At 49.7% G+C, this 16568-nt stretch overlaps 2 protein-coding genes across 6 annotated transcripts in view; both read right to left on the bottom strand.

Moving 5' to 3' along the window:
• The window catches only part of TRAP1 (TNF receptor associated protein 1), a 28012-nt gene extending 27695 nt beyond the window's left edge, over nucleotides 1-317 (bottom strand). Inside the window, exon 1 of the mRNA XM_069870135.1 lies at nucleotides 232-317. Within this exon, the coding sequence (XP_069726236.1) occupies nucleotides 232-307 (76 nt within the window). The 5' untranslated portion in view covers nucleotides 308-317. The remainder of the gene's footprint in view (nucleotides 1-231) is intronic.
• A 5384-nt stretch (nucleotides 318-5701) lies between these two features.
• CREBBP (CREB binding protein) overlaps nucleotides 5702-16568 on the bottom strand; it is a 90725-nt gene continuing 79858 nt past the window's right edge. For all 5 annotated transcript variants that reach the window (XM_069870023.1, XM_069870028.1, XM_069870024.1 and 2 more), the window contains 8 exons: nucleotides 16380-16530; nucleotides 15395-15541; nucleotides 14841-14954; nucleotides 14219-14384; nucleotides 13347-13514; nucleotides 11503-11664; nucleotides 10954-11235; nucleotides 5702-9389 (listed from right to left, as the gene is read on the bottom strand). In XM_069870023.1, the coding sequence (XP_069726124.1) occupies nucleotides 7218-9389; nucleotides 10954-11235; nucleotides 11503-11664; nucleotides 13347-13514; nucleotides 14219-14384; nucleotides 14841-14954; nucleotides 15395-15541; nucleotides 16380-16530 (3362 nt within the window). In that variant the 3' untranslated portion in view covers nucleotides 5702-7217. The remainder of the gene's footprint in view (nucleotides 9390-10953; nucleotides 11236-11502; nucleotides 11665-13346; nucleotides 13515-14218; nucleotides 14385-14840; nucleotides 14955-15394; nucleotides 15542-16379; nucleotides 16531-16568) is intronic.

Here is a 16568-nt window from a genome sequence, read left to right as displayed (position 1 = left end):
CTCTATCTGTGTCACCTGGGAGCAGAGCCCAGCACTCCCTCGCTCCAGCCTCCTTTCAGGAGCTGCAGAGAGCAATAAGGCCTCTTCTCAGCCTCCTCTTCTCCAGGCTAAGCAGCCCCAGGGCCCTCAGCCGCTTCCCACTGGCCTAGTTCCCGGGGAGGAGCGGGGCCGCTGCCGCCTGCCGCTCTCTCCTCCCCTGCCCTGCCCTCTCCTCTGCCTGTCTCCGCTCACCTGGGGTCGCTCTCAGCCCCATCCCGAGCCGCAGCAGAGCCGCCGCCGCAACCCGCCCCCTGCGCGCTGCCGCCATGCAGCCCGCTGTCCCCCAAACCGCCGCGGGGAGATGACGTCAAGACGCGCGCCAGCCCCCCAGCCGGCGCGGGGAGATGACGTCAGAGAGCCCGCGCCCCAGCCGCACGGTTCTCGCCAGCGCCCTCAAGATGGCGGCGGGGCCGCTGTCCCAGGCGGAGCCGCGAGGGGTTAACCCAGAGCAGAGCCAGGGGGCTCCCAAGCGCGTGTTTCTGCGGCGTGGGCTGAGACCGATGGCAGGAGGGTTAACAAGGCCAAATGCCGGGTCCTGCACTTGGGGCACAACAACCTTGAGCAGCTCCAGACTAGGAGAAGTCTGGCTGGAAAGCTGCCTGGAGGAGAAGGACCTGGGGGTGTTGGTTGAACATGAGCCAGCAGTGGCCCAGGTGGCCAAGAAGGCCAATGGCATCTTGGCTTGGATCAGAAACGGCATGGCCAGCAGGTCCAGGGAGGTTCTTCTCCCTCTGGACTCGGCACTGGTGAGACCGCACCTTGAATCCTGTGTTCAGTTCTGGGCCCCTCACCACAAGAAGGATGTTGAGGCTCTGGAATGAGTCCAGAGAAGAGAAACAAAGCTGGTGAAGGGGCTGGAGAACAGGCCTTATGAGAAACGGCTGAGAGAGCTGGGGGTGTTTAGCCTGGAGAAGAGGAGGCTGAGGGGAGACCTCATTGCTCTCTACAACTACCTGAAAGGAGGTTGTGGAGAGGAGGGAGCTGGGCTCTTCTCCCAAGTGACAGGGGACAGGACAAGAGGGAATGGCCTCAAGCTCCGCCAGGGGAGGTTTAGGCTGAACATTAGGAAAAAATATTTAATGGAAAGGGTCATTGGGCCCTGGTAGAGGCTGCCCAGGGAGGGGGTTGAGTCACCTTCCCTGGAGGGGTTTAGGGGACGGGTGGATGAGGTGCTGAGGGACATGGTTTAGTGATTGATGGGAACGGTTGGACTTGATCCGGTCGGTCTTTTCCAACCTGGTGATTCTGTGATTCTATGATTCTCACACACTGTTCATTCTTTGGTGGTGAGAACACCTGTGTTCAGTGTGATCTGTGCTGAACAGAGGTGTCTGCTGCCGGAATCGTCTCCATGTGCAGCCTCTCCCTCTCAAACCCAAGGTCAGGCAGAGCTGGATCCAATGGCAGAGTCTTAGACCTTGGAGAGTAATAGAATATGCATCAGATTTGTGTGAAAATTTACCAACATGCATGAGTGGGAAAAGATATTCTGTAACCAGCCCTCATCTTGCTGCACACGACGTGTTGCCCAGGCTGACAGAGGATGTTCACGTTCTAAACCTCCAAAACAAGTCTCAGTTTATTTGCTAGAATTTTCAGCAGTGTTTATTTGCTGATATTCCAGTACCTGAAGGGGCTACAAGAAAAGGGAGGGACTGTTTCCAGGCTTGTAGTGATGGGATGATAGGCAATGGGTATAAACTGGAGAGGGGCAGAGTAAGACTAGACATAAGGAGGAATTTCTTGACCATGAGGGTGCTGAAGCCCCGGAACAGGTTGCCCAGGGAAGTTGCAGCTGCCCCAGCCCTGGAGTTGTTCAAGGCCAGGTTGGATGGGCCTTGGAGCCCCTGATCCAGCAGGAGGTGTCCCTGCCTGTGGTAGGGGTGAAACTGGATGGGCTTTAAGGTCCCTTCCAACCCAAACTATTCTACAATTTGATGATTTTTGGTATCACCGCCACAGCCTCAGCCCCTCAGCAACACCTGCAGTCCTGCCGTGACACAACCCATCCTTATCATCACTGTCCCATCTTCCCCTGTTTCACTAAGCAGCTGCCATTGGTGAAGGTCTCTGTGCACTCAGGACCCATCCCAGGTTCCCAGCAGCAGCTCCTGCACCTGCTCTGTGGGCTCTCAGGTTCCCCTCTCTCCTGCAGCAGAGGTGGCAGCCACGGACACTAAGCCCAAGGCACCATTTCCAAACCTGTTGGGATGGTTCAAATTTCTTCTGCATTTCCTCATCCCTGAGGGCTCATTAGCAAGGGGCAGGCAGGGCTGCAAACCCACCGCCTCTCCCCACAGACACCTCACTGTCGGTAAGGGAGCAGGGAGCCCATCGCACGCTATTGCAGTCATAGAATCACAGAACGGTTTGGGTTGGAAGGGACATTAAAGATCATCCAGTCCCACCCCCTGCCATGGGTAGGGACACCTCCCACTGGATCAGGGGCTCCAAGCTCCATCCAACCTGGCCTTGAACCCCTCCAGGGATGGAGCAGCCACCCCTGCTCTGGGCAACCTGGGCCAGGGCCTCCCCACCTTCACAGAAAAACGTTTCTTCCTAAAATCTCATCTCAGTCTCCCCTCTTTCAGCTGAAAACCATCCCCCTCATACCATCCCTGCACTCCCTGATCAAGAGCTCCTCATCAGCTTTCCTGGAGCCCCTTTCAGTACTGGAAGCTGCTCTAAGGTCTCCCCAGGGCCTTCTCCAGGTTCAACAACCCCAACTCTCTCAGCTTGTCCTTGTACAGGAGGTGCTCCAGCCCTCGCATCATCTTTGTCGCCTCCTCTGGACTGACTCCAACATCCCCATGTCCTTCCTGTGCTGAGGGCTCCAGAACTGAACGTGGGGCTCCAGGTGGGGTCTCAGGAGAGCAGAGCAGAGGGGGGAAATCCCCTCCCTCGCCCTGCTCAGCAAAGCTCGGGGTGCCATGTCTTTCCCAGCTCCCCTGCTCAACTTCGGATAAATTCCTTAGTATCTTGTTTTCCCGTTCCTCTGAAAGTTCTCATCTCCCAGGGCTGCTGTGAGCCCTGATCAGGGCCAGAAGGGCTGGGGTGTTGAGGGACGGCTCTGGACAGGGTCAGGGAGAGAGGAAATAAACTGCTTCACTGGGAGCCGCATTTGGAATGTGCCTGAGAGCAGCACCTTGGCCTCAAGGAACACCGCAGCTAAAAATAAGATTGAGGCAGTGTCGTTTCAGTGAGCGCCAACCGCTCCCAGACAGAGGGACGAGGCCCTGCAGGAGGGAGCTGTGACCACCTGCCCTCAGCTCTGCAATTCCCAGCTCCGGGGAGCTCCTGGTAAAGGCTGCGCGTGCAATTTGTTTGTGCTCGCAGCTTCTCGTCGGGACCGCATCGATCCGTGTGTTGCTTCGGAGGTTTTGTATCTGAGAAATGCTTGCACGGCGCAGGGGTTCTGTGGTGCTCAAGGGAGCGGATCAGGTACAACAAACCCAGCGCCAGCCTGTGTGTCACTCTGGCACCCTTTGGCTGGGCCGTGTTTCCGTCTGGAACCAACCCCAGCCCCCACATTCCCCGTGCTGCGGCCGAAACCAAAACAATTCTGAGCCTGTTTCAAAAACTTCCCTCCTCCTGCTGCATTCATCGCTGCCTCCGTCACACCCCACAGCGCTCCTGAGCATCCCGACACCGCTCCACAGCCCCTGTAACCCCCAAGTCTGGGGCAGCCTTGGGGACCGCAGGGCACAGCTGCCGCCTCTGGCCAAGCTCATTTCTATTCTCCGGTGCTCAGCTCCAATCGCTTTCCCGGCAGCGCAGAGAGGGTGGCAGAGATCACCCTGCTCCCCATTTCAGCCTCCTGCACGCGGAGGGGAAGGGCAGGGAAGGGCAGGTGACCCCCAGCCAGCATCCCGCGTGCTCTGCCGTGCTCCCCCAGCTCCGCGGCGGCTGCTGGATCGTCACTGCAGGGAGAAAACCAACCAGCTGGAGTTTGCTTTGGGAGCAGCACCCGGTGCACACTCAGATCCCCTTGTCAGCCACGAAGTGCTTCCACTTACACAACCACCACCGAGAAGGAGATTTATACAACTGCGGCTGCGGACGCGACTGCTCCTGGCTTCAGACACTGCGATGGATGAGGCCGCTGTTCTCAGCTTTTTGGCTCCTGCTGCGCCCCTGGCACGGGGGCTGCTCCTCAGCACTTGGCTCCGGTGCGTTCAGGTGGGAGATGGGAGCAGGGAGCGGATCCTTGGCCCAGCGAGGAGCGGCTGGGGTGGAGAACCTCGCCCGGGGGTTCTGCAGCAGGCAACACGCTCACAGCCGCAGCAGTGTCAGTGGAAGCAGAGCTCGGCGAGCTGTGGGCAGCCAAAGGAAGGAAGAAGCAGGGAATCAAGTTGTCGCAGCTCAGCGTTTAGGTTTAAGCACATTTTTCTGTTAAGAATTCGGGAAGGGGGAAGGCCTTGGCCACTTCTCCGGTGATCCTGCACCAATCTCCAGGGCGCTCTTGTCTTAGGAATTCTGGGGTTTCTGGCACGCTGCTCCTTAGTGCCGATGCCTCTCCCATCAAAGCTCAATCCTGTCCAGGCTTCAGCTATGCCGAATTCCCTCCCCGCAGCAGAGACTGGAGCGAAGCCCCCCGAGCCCACCGTGCACAAGGCCCAGCCCCTCCTCATGCTCTGCACTTCCATTCTCTTGGAAAAACACTTGCTCCGGCAAGCCAGGATGATGAGATCTAACTCCATCCCTTGCTCCTTGTTCTCGAAATGCTTCAGGTTGTACTGAAAATATTCCAGTATTTGCTTCCCATTGGTTTTTTTCCTCTCTTTTTCCCAGGAGCAGGAACCCAAGCGAGCCACAGCCCGAGCGCCACACGCTGCCTCCCAGCTTATCCAAATCCAGAAGCAGTGCTGACGTTTTTAAACTGGATACTACTTAAAGGCATTAGTGAGAGCGAGGGCAGTTATCTCAAGTGCCGGGCTGCGCTGCTCCTCGCGGGCACCAGCCACGTGGAACCATCCTTCAACCCGGGCAGTTTTACCAGCTTTTATTAGAAACACCAGCACATTGCAAGCTTCTTCTTTTTCATTACAAATAGAGTATTTTCCCTCTTTTTCTTTTTTTTTTTTTTTTTTAAAGTACACAGCATGAGAAAGAGCACCAGGGCTTCCCAGCTTTTTTCTTTCACAGGGATTTTTTTGGAACAAGCTTTGGGTTGGTGTTCGCTGCCCTCACCCCCGGCTTCAGCACCTCAACTCGAAGACCATCGCGTGGGCAGAGGAAGCCAGTGGTGGGGAAAAGGTGCAAGAGCGAAATGTCTGGGCTCAAGCAGAGACCCTCTGCAGTTGAAGAGAAGCAGCAGCACTCGGCTCTTTTCACAGTAAGGGGCTAAAAGCTGATCTAAACCATTTGCTCTTCTCCTCCCTCCCCATTCTGACACCAAGGGGAGGCTGGAGAAAGCTCTAAATGAACACGAGGAGCAGAGCGTGCCCAGTGCTTCCATGGGATTTTCTGCAGCAAATCCTCCACCAGCCGCACAGCCCAGAGGAGCCACGGGGGCCGGTTGTGGTTTTAGCTCACACCTACGCTGGGAAAGTCTCCCTGGGCTCTATAACTCCCAGAAAGTAATTTGGGGGGAACAGGGGAAGGGCCAAGCACCCCAGGCACATGAGGGCATGGTGACAGGATATTAAAGGGAACATGTACATGATTTCTTATTTTTTATTCCACAGAAAACCCTCAAATCTAGACTCAGAGTTAACAGCAGAAAAATAGTGTTAAAGTCAATAGGTTCATATTTTACTGTAGACTAAATAAATTAGCCTAGAATTAACTCCATACTCTCCGTTTCCCCTCTCACTGGTGATCCTTCTCTAAAGTAATGCAGTTTTTAAAACGCAACGGCTATCAATAATTTATTCCAGTTAACCCTTATGGATGAACGCCTGCGGATATTCCACGGGTGGGAATTGCTCCCCTCTCCTCTCCCTCCTGGGCAAGGAACCAATCGCTGAAGGGCGCCGGGCAACGCTACCTACATCCACCGCGGCTCGTGCCGCTGCCTCTGGCTGCAACGAGTGAGAATCCATAGCCATGTCTTACAAAGAACATGATCAAAAAATATATAAATAAATAAAAACCTTAAACATTCTTACATGGATTTTTAAAGAACAGAATACATGTTAAAAACTTCAGTAATTTATATCAATTTTAAGCAATACTTTATATACAATGGAAAAAAAGACATGCATAGTCCAAATACAATGTTGAAAACAGCATTTTCATAACAAAAACCCCAAACACTAAGTGTTAATACCATGTACATGAATTCAAGAAGGACCACCCTTTTTGTCTGTTGCACACAGTTTATTTAACAATAGATATTATAAGTAAGAAATGAGTTTGTTTGTTTTTTTACCATTCTATACAGTGATTGAATCTTCTTGGATTTTCTTATTTATAGTAATTATAGCGCTTGCATGATTTACACTAGAATTGCTTTTCCTCATTTCAAGTTTCACACAGAAGAAAGAAAGAAAAGAATGCTTCTTCTCTATTCAAATCAGCACGGCCTAAGAGTGATCATCCCTATTTTCATCTAAAACCAGTTTTATCAGAGAAACAAAGCAACGATTTCTACATCTGCAAGACAAGGATTTTGGCGTTGGCCAATGTGTGGTTTTGTGTGCAAGAGTCAATTCTTATCTTCCCAGGGGTAATACTTCAAACGCCTGCAGAGTTCACTATAGAAAACAACTCCTCCCGCAAGGTCTCAAAGTTACCGGGACTCGCTATAAGGTTGCATTATTTCAGGAAACAGTTTTTGAATATTATTTTTTTTTCTTCTTTTAAACGCAAAGGTTTTAAAGTCTTGAAAATACAAATAAAAAATGTGAATATAATGAACTTGTTTTCCCCCATTAAAAAAAAGGTATGAGTCAACAGCAACAAAAAAATAAAAACCAAAAAAACCCACAAAAGAGACCAGATATTTTAACCGCCTGGCTTTAACAAAAAAATATATTCTTTTTATTGTTTTGTTTTTTGTGTTTTTTTGTTTTTGTTTTTGTTTTTTTTTAAACAGCAATTCATTCTTCCACGGGTAGGAAGCAGCAGTTCCATCCAGGATCCAAAACAGCCCAGATGTCTGAAGTTTCAGTACAAAATGTCCAAGAACACGAAAGGAAAAGAAAAACCAAAAACCAAGTGATGCTCCCATAATGCTACAAACCCTCCACAAACTTTTCTAATGTGTCCCCGGTGGTGTCACCGACCAGAGACAATTCGTTAGACAACGCACTCCTGCTGGGGGTGTTTAGTTGTGGAAGCATTGCACTCTGTTCGGGGTTGCCCAAGTGTCCCTGATCCATGGAGCTCGCCATGGTGACCGCGAGTCCCGGGTGGGGGGAACCAGTCTGGGGAGAGACGTGGTGAGGTGACGGTTGGGGCTGTATCCTGGGTGACGGGCTGGAATGTGGTGGCTGGGACTGGGGACGGGGAGACTGAACGGGTGCCGGGGAGCGCACCTGGTTGCTGAGGGAGGTGGCGATCTGCTGGCCGGGGAGATGAGACGCCTGCGCTTGTCCTGAGAGCATGTGCTGCTGTGGGCTCATGGGGTTAGGCTGCCCGGGGGACCCTATCTGCTGTTTCATCTGCTGCTGCTGCAGGATGCGCTGCTGCAGGGCCTGCTGGATGTTGGGAGTGCCGTCCGCCCCCAGGCCGGGCTGCCCCATCTGGTTCAGCTGCCCCATCTGAGCCATCTGTCCCATGGAACCCCCCTGGATGGAGAGGTGCTGCTGCATCCGCTGCTGCTGCATGGCTTGAGGGTAACCACCAGGCCCCTGCGGCTGCTGGAACTGCGTGTGTCCCGCCATCCCTCCTGCCATGCCGGCCCCGCCTTGCTGCTGCTGTTGCTGCTGCTGCTGCTGCTGCAGGAGCTGCCGCCTCAGGATTTCTCGGTACTGCGGGCTCATGTTCGCCATGCTGGGGTTGTGGCCGGGGTTCATAATGTTTATCGCTTGTCCCTGGGGATTCATAGCTCCCATCCCTTGCTGCTGGGGAGGAACGCTGGGTCGCTGCACTCCTGCTTGCATCGCGTTCATGTTCTGCAATCCCGCTTGAGCGTGCATGCTCGGCTGTTGCATGCCAGCCTGCGGCTGCTGCATCCCAGGCTGGGGCTGTATGCCCGCTTGCGGCTGCATCCCAGGCTGGTTCGCCACGTATTTGGCCGTTCGTTGCTTTATAAAAGCTGCCATAAGCTGAGGGTTGGATTTAAGGATATTAAGAACCTGCTGTTGCTGTTGCGGAGAACTCGGCGATTTCAAGGTCCTCAGCAAGTCCTGAAGCGCGTTCGGGGGGATGCTCCGCGGCGGCTGCTGCACGCCCGGCATCCTCGGCCCGGCCACTGCTTGCGGCGTCGCCATCGGCAAAACCGGTCTCGCCATTCCCGGCTGCATCGGCTGCTGCTGCGGCATGGGGGGCGACTGCCACTGCCCCGGCTGCATGTTGGGCATCACGGGGCCGCTGACGGGGTTGGGCCGGGGTACATTCATGTTGACTTGCTGCATCTGGTTCACGGAACCCACCGCCGGGTTGACGAGTCCCGGGCGCCCAGGAGGCAAACCATTGTTCATGTTGTTGACCCTGTAGAGCTGCTGCTGCTGCTGGGCAGCTTCTCTCTCGATCTGCCTAGCCGCCTCCACGGCGGCCGGCGGAGGCTGTGCCGGAGGTGGAGGTGCGGAAACTGGGTTTGTGGGTTTTCCTGTCGAAACAGTAGTAGGGGGCTGAGTTCTTGACACAGTGGGGAAGCCAGCCGGTGACATACTTACAGGGGAAGGCTGGGGCTGCGGAGGCGGCTGCGGTGTTTGCGGTGTACTTGGCTGCTGTGTAGGGGTACCAGGCGTTGCTGAGGTAGGAGAAGGCAAACTTTGCTGAGGCACGTTTCGGGTGTTCATGGTAGCCATCCTTCTGCGCATGAGCTGAGCCTGCTGCAGGCGATGCTGGATCTGCTGCTGTCGAAGCTTGTGTTTGATATTGAGACAGAATGGCACGGGGCATTTGTTCTCTTGGCAGTGTTTGGCATGGTAGCAGCACAGAGCGATGAGCTGTTTGCACACCGGGCAGCCACCGTTGGTCTTGCGCTTGCAGCCCTTGGTGTGCTGCACAACCCGTTTCATCTTCTGGCAGGATGGCAGCGAGCAGTTTGCGTTGCGGCACTGACAGGCGTGGACGAGAGACTGAATGCAGCGCTGGATGCTCAGTCGTCGCGACTCCTGGGGGCTCTTGGACTGCTGCTCTCCTTGGCTGTTGCTCTCATCATCCAGACCCAGGCCCCACTTGACCATCTTGTGATCATGGCTCTTAGTGTTGTAGCAGTTAATGCACAGGTCGTAGTCCTGAAAGGAAAGAAAACCCAGAGTTCAGCTGCCTACAGAGCACTTGCTACAGAAAAAGAGCAGACAAGTAGGAGTGATGCTCGGTGAGAAACATGGATGCTGATCTGAACACCTGCTCAAACACAACCATTTTCACTGCCCGGTCCATTTTTGCTGGAGGAAGGCTCTCCCTTATGCAGAAGCACCCAGAGGAAACCTAATGGCCATACCTCCCCCTCCACTGCTGGGTTCCCCCTGTGCAATCCATGCCCTGCAGCCTTGCCTCAAGAAGCCCTGTTCAGTGCTTTCCTCTGAGGGATTAATTAAGACTCTACCACCACAGAAGTGACAATAACTTGCAGCGTAAAAACTAGGCTGCACTTATTGAAAATGTCTTTTGGTTCCGCTGCAGCCAGAGGTCATCACAAGCCCTGTAGGGGCTACCTTCTCCTCAAGTCCACCTCCCTGCATAACTGCTCTCCAACACAGCTCAGTGGCAGTGATCTGGGCTGTAACAGGACAGGCGTTAGAAGCACTGAGCCAGGTGAAGAAGCAATTAGTCGGGGCAATTTGAAGAGCAGGCAACCTCTAATGCTGGGCCAAAGAGGCAATGGTGAAGAGCTGCGGCAGCCTCCTTACCCAGCTTTGCAGCAGCCTAGACATGTACCTGGCTGCGCTCCTTCATTAGAATCACCAGGTTGGAAAAGACCCACCTGATCACTGAGTCCAACCATTCCCATCAATCACTAAACCATGCCCCTCAGCACCTCGTCCACCCGTCCCTTAAACCCCTCCAGGGAAGGTGACTCAATCCCCTCCCTGGGCAGCCTCTGCCAGTGCACAATGACCCTTTCTGTGAAAAATTTTTTCCTCATGTCCAGCCTGAACCTCCCCTGGTGGAGCTTGAGGCCATTCCCTCTCGTCCTGTCCCCTGTCACTTGGGAGAAGAGCCCAGCTCCCTCCTCTCCACAACCTCCTTTCAGGTAGTTGTAGAGAGCAATGAGGTCTCCCCTCAGTCTCCTCTTCTCCAGCCTAAACAACCCCAGCTCTCTCATAAGGCCTGTTCTCCAGCCCCTTCACCAGCTTCATCGCTCTTCTCTGGACTCGCTCCAGAGCCTCAACATCCTTCTTGTGGTGAGGGGCCTTACAACACGATGTACACATACAAAGCAGAACAAAAGCCACCCTGCAGTGAGGTACGCTGACTTCTCTCGTGGACATCCACTTAATGTGGATGAGGTAGTGCCTTGCAGATCCTGACTAGCCTCATGCAGTCACACCTTACCATCCAGTCCTAAAGTTCTTTAATATTAAGTTAAAAATCATCTATGCAGAGGAGCCAGTGTAATAAACGATGCAGCAGTAGCCGTTACAGAGTAGTGGCACTTTTCATGTTAAGAAACTAAAGGTGCTTATTCTAGAAGAAGAGGTACCGCACTGTGGGAGTCGCCTTCCCTTAAGGCTTAGCAACCCCTGTGTCAGAATGGACTAAACTGGCAGGAACTTCGAACAATATCCAGAAAAAGAGAGTCAAGCTTGGCTGGAGGGCAAGAGAGCGCAGAAGTCTCTGGAGACATACACCTACCTCACAGACAGTGCAGTGCCACCTCGTTTCCACGTGATGTTTGCACTCATTGCACGTGTAGACAAAGCGATCCTGCCCTTGAGTGTGCAGCTCTACCAGCATGCAGAGCGTGGACCACTTGGATCGGCGGAGTGAGGAGAACTCCCAGTGCTTATCTCTGGCCAAGGTGAGGAAGGCATCTCGCCCATCCATCAAGTCACAGCTAAGTAATGGATCAGGGTCCACTATGGGAGGCAGAGTGTTAATTACAGGCCCAGCGTACAAATGAATCACAAAGAAGACCTGCAGATCAATGGGGGAGAAGAAAAAAAATCAATGAGGTTAGGTAATCTTGCAGGAAAAAGCTCATGTTCTGTGGCAGTAACGGTGTGCTACAAGTGTTATCCAATTAACTTAGTTCAGGCTAATCTCTTCCAATACATTGTTACACAACAGGAATAGTTCTAGGCAATCACAAGCTTTACTCTTCCTGATTTTTCACTTCTTTTTCATCATGCCTGGGTTTATAGGAATAAGAACTCCTCCTCATGCAGTGCATTTTGACAGTACCTCTTTATGCTTCTCCATGGTGGCATACAGCTTCTGAGAGAGATCGTTGGACACGTTGGGCATGCTGGGTTTCTTCTTGTTAGCTCTGCTGATGCTGCTCTTATTCTTGTTGGTTTTTTTGTTGTTCTTTTTCTTGGCATTTTTGCTGTCACCCTGATTTCCCTGCAATAAATGCACAGGAAAGATGTTACACTTTATAGAGCTCTCTCCCATTCACTGTAGCTAAAAAGTGAGACAGTTCTGCTGTCAATAACAGAGATTTGTTCCTACAGACCAGTCATACCGTGTTAAATATATCCTATCTCTTCCAGGAAAAAAATCAAACACCAAACTGGCAGGCAAACAAATTCAAACACTGGATAAAACCAGGTTTTTAAAGTATGCATATACATTCCGTAATTAATATCCTACACTTATTTTTTTCCCTTCTCAAACACTGTACCTCAGCTCCTACTGCTTGCTCTATGAGATCTTACAGATATTTGATGATAAAAAGAATTACAAATAAAATGTGTTTCTCAAAAAAAATCCCCCAGACCTTCTCTCATGTCTAAGTCACATCAGCACAGATCACAGTGACCATACACTGCCTGCCAGATGTAAGTAAAGAGTGAAAAATAGCAGATGATGGTATTTAGATGACCTGTGAAAACAGAAGTAACTTTTAGTCTTCTCGTGTCCTTGCAAAATAAAAGCCCAAGCCCACAGCCATTCAGCAGAAATCACCTCTCTAATTGCTAGAATGCTGGGTATCACAGTATTAAAAATGAGCTAATGAAATATTCTGACATCTATACAGACACACAAGGAATGTTCATGACTATTATGTGCCAGTAAACATAGGGTTTATATGCAAACACATTTAGTCAAAGAAAACAAAAGCCCTCCAACTGATGAAAGCAACTCTATACACACAGAAGGTTGCCACTGGTCCCTTCCAGTAACTGGGCTTAGATAGGAATTCCCTGTCCAGTCCTGGGGTTTCTATCACTGATCTTCTTGCTTCAGGTACATAAATTTATGAGTTTCAGTTAGCTGTTCCAGGCTTCTTCAAACATCTTTTCCTCTCTTAGATGCAGAGATTCACACTGGTATTTTCACAGGAAGGCCATGCTCTGATTTATCAAAATGGATACTGCCAGCAGAAGGGGACTGCAACCTCAGTTCCAAGCCTTGTCTTTCAGTTAGTTTTATATTGCTGTGTTTGTTGAAATATTTCGATATTAGAAGTTACATTCAGAAAGAACAAGGTGAAAAGAACAAGGTGAAAAGAACGAATGATGAAATTTAGGCCAGGACCCTGAGAAAGAATTTTTTTTTCAATATACAAAAAGAGAACGCTAGGCAAGTAACACCACCATCAAGATCAATATTTTATACCATCGCAAAGCTTGCAATAAATACTTCTATGTTTTGGCCCTCTACTGTTGCAAATGACTGCAAGTACCTTTGCTTAACTAACAGAAATAACTGAATTCACCTTTGAAAAACACAGCATATTTCAAAATGCAGACGCTGAAGGTGATTTGTGAAGGTGTGAACTGGAAGCTCAGCCAAGTGAACAGAGGTAGCAGCCCCGACGCAATCCAAAAGCAACTTCACACATTTCTGAGAACAGAGGCGCTAAACTAACGTAATTGACTTTTGATTCTATTAACAAACCAATTGAGGCCATTAGTATATTTGTTAGCCAAGAAGAAAACCACAAACGCAGTTAAAGGAAACCCTGATTTAACATCTGATGTGAATGATCTTCTTTCCTAGTTTACTGGATGTGACCTCTCCAATTTATTAAAGCATTAATTACCAGTCAGAAGCAAATACAGCACAGAAAGTTAACTCACCTCTGTTGTCTCACTGGCTGCAGTGCTTTCTTCCTTTTTCCTTTCCTCCTCCTCCTGCTCCAGCTCCTTAATGCTTTCTTCCAGCACGTTGGGCCAGAAATCACCTTCAAAGTAAGGCAGCTCCTTGGCACTTGTCAGCCTGTCCTCAGTTGCTTGTTTGAAGATGTCCTGTTAAGCATATCACACAACACCATGAATAAACAAATGAGGACCAATTGGAATAGAGAGGAGAATCAGAGACAGGATCCAGAGCGGCACTGCACAGCTGTGCCTCACTTCCAGCCCAGGGCCCACTCCTGGCAGGCCTCCTTTTCCAGAGGCAGCTCAAAAACTGGCCTGGCAAGGCTGGTACCAGCCCCCTCCCTGCTGCGCCTCCGCAAGACAGCTGCTGAGACTCTCCAGAATCTCCAACATGCCACTGGCTCATGCTCCCAGCATGATGGGAGAGACTAAGATACCCCTAAACCACAAAACAAACGCCTCCCTGGTAATTACCCCAACTGAAAACGAAGCCTATACCTCTTCTGCTACCCTGCTCCCAGACAAGAGCAGGAACTAGCAGTTCTAGCCACAGCAAGCACCTCTCATCCACCCCTTTGCCTCAGAAATCTGGAAGCACATAAGCACTTCAATGCGTGTCCAGACAAGTATGCGAAGACAGAATCTTGCAAATTTTTCTTAATGCAGACACCAAACCTAAGGAATTTTCAGTCTGAAAGCCAGAACCTCCCAGGAAATCTCATCAAAGACACTAGCTGAGCATAAAACCCCTTGTATGACACCACTAGTTTCATGTCTTATGAAACAGTGTTGGCTACCTTCAAAATAAAACCCAATAAAAATTAACTCGGGAAGTAAAGACAGTAGCAGACCTTATAATCATGAATGATTCTCTCAGCAAATGCCTTCTCCAGCATCTTCTTGTACCATTCTTGCAAACGTTTGGGTTTGGGTATTTTCTGATCAGGTGGATGGCAATGGAAAATATAGTCATCTCCTTCGCTTGGGGGACAGGCCCAGATGTGTCCTGTAACATACCTGTGTTCCACACAAGGAAAGGATTCTTAACCATTTTGATCACCTTCTTAGTATTAACTCCAACAAACTGACGCACAAATTCAGACCTCTGGCTTCCCCCCTTCTCCTCCCCCCCACCTCCCCCTTCTTTTTTCTTTCCTTTGGGTGGAAGATATTGAGGCAATAACCTCGCTTTACGTAAGAAATGAGAAAAGATCCAGGATATAATAATGAAGCTTGAACATCAAGTGAAACTCTGATAAAAAAAATGCTATGCTGTCAGATTAAGAATTCTAACGACAGAAAAACCATCTTGGTGATGAAATCCAAACTCTCTCTGCTGTGGAAGAGGCAGGAGCTCCACATATCTCAGAGAGAGCAGAAGGAGAGACTTTGGCAAGTGAAAGCTACCTGGTGTCCTGACTAAACAAAGCGCTAGCTATAGAAGATTTCTTTCTTTACAAAGATCTTGCTTACCCAAGTTTCTTCACGTACTCCAAATATCCGATGAGGATTTCATGGTAAACCGCAGTTCGGAGGCAACGGGGGCGGAAGAAATGAATACTATCTAGATACGATATGTACACACGCCTACAGCAATGAGAAGAATGACAGAAAATCACATATGACTGAAAGTCCGTTTTGTTTACTGAGTACCGACTTTTACACTAAATATGTATATGGCCATTGTGAACAAAGAAAAGTTGATGATATTATTTTAATGCATATTTAAGCATCTTAACATGGTATAAACACATCTCAAAAGCAAGAATGGATACTGTTTCTTAGATGGCAAGAATATACAGAGGCAAAATTAAACGCAGAATACAAAATACTGTAACATTTTTGCTGTGATATTTTGTTTTCCCCTTTAAAGTCATCTGTGGTTACACAGCAGAACTTACTTGTGCCACAGAACTGAACCGTTATCTCCCAATCTCATGTATATTAGAGTAACTGCCCAGTGAAGGAAGTAAACGTAGCAAGATGCTCTCTGTGCACTCACCATAGGCACCAAAAGGAAAACATACCTTGTGTTTGGAGGGGGGCAGTCAGAGCCGTACTCCTGGACATGCATCCCGAAGAAGCACACGTCTACCCCGTCTATCTCCTCAAACGCAAACAGAGCTTTGGTACGGTAAGGGAAAGATTCTGCCATCTCACCAGAATCCACAAATCTGAAGGGAAGGGTGGTAGGAAAGAGGAAAAGGAAAAAAAACCAAACAACCCAACAAAAAGGCAATTATTAAATCACCGTCCTACCAGAATGAGGAAATTCATTACAGTCTTATTTTTAACTCATTAGGAACATTTACAGAGAAGTCAAACGGGGCCAGATCAGAGCCATATTAAAAAGGGGAGCCCTGTCAATGCAACGTCTGTTACCACAGAGCTCATGGAAGGAGTTCCCATATAGTTAACATATGCCTGAATAGGCAGGCATTGAGTACAAAAGCGTCCTCAGAAACCACAAGCCTTTAAATACACTGCAGAGGAGAAAGCCTGCTGCACTGGGATGAAGTGATGTCACGTAAACTGTGTCCTTATGAATTAAAACCAAAACGCTTCACAGAATAAACCTTTTAAGCTGTTCATTTATGACAAAGCAAATCAAAAATAACTCCTGAAAGCTGAAGTATTTATAAAACCACAACACCACAAAGGAATGGTAAGGAACAGAATCTCAGCAGCTTTTCCAAGCTAAGCTGAATTCTGTAATGCTAACCAAACTGTGGTCAGACTCTAGCAAGATTTAGTAACACAAATCACAGTATTATAACCAAACCCAAGATGTCCCCACTACTCTCCAACAGTCAGAGCACAAGTGTCACGTCCTCGGACTTCATCCACTACATGCTGCTTCCTTTATCTTCATATCTTACTCATGCTTACATTTCAACCACGTGCAAAAGGATTAAGGTGCAAATTAGCACAGTTTTGCAATATTCACACAGGGAAAATCCAAAATAAAATTAATAACTCAAGATTACATTCATTGTAATTAATAGAACTGACCTGGCTTTCATTCCTGGTTTAACTTCTACTGTCTTATCTGAACTTGCTACTACTCTGACAAAGACCTCTCCAGCTTCAGGATGATTCTGTCGCCGCAAAAATTTGTTTACTCTGTCTTCCAAATGGTTTCCTAAGCGCGTAGTCTGTAGCCCTAGAATGAGGAGGAAGAACATGACAACAGAAACATTA

This window comes from Phaenicophaeus curvirostris, chromosome 16 (assembly GCF_032191515.1).
Source record: "Phaenicophaeus curvirostris isolate KB17595 chromosome 16, BPBGC_Pcur_1.0, whole genome shotgun sequence".
In the NCBI taxonomy this organism is placed as follows: domain Eukaryota; kingdom Metazoa; phylum Chordata; class Aves; order Cuculiformes; family Cuculidae; genus Phaenicophaeus; species Phaenicophaeus curvirostris.
The sequence above is the reverse complement of the archived record's forward strand: the minus strand, read 5'-3'. Positions and strand labels throughout refer to the sequence as shown.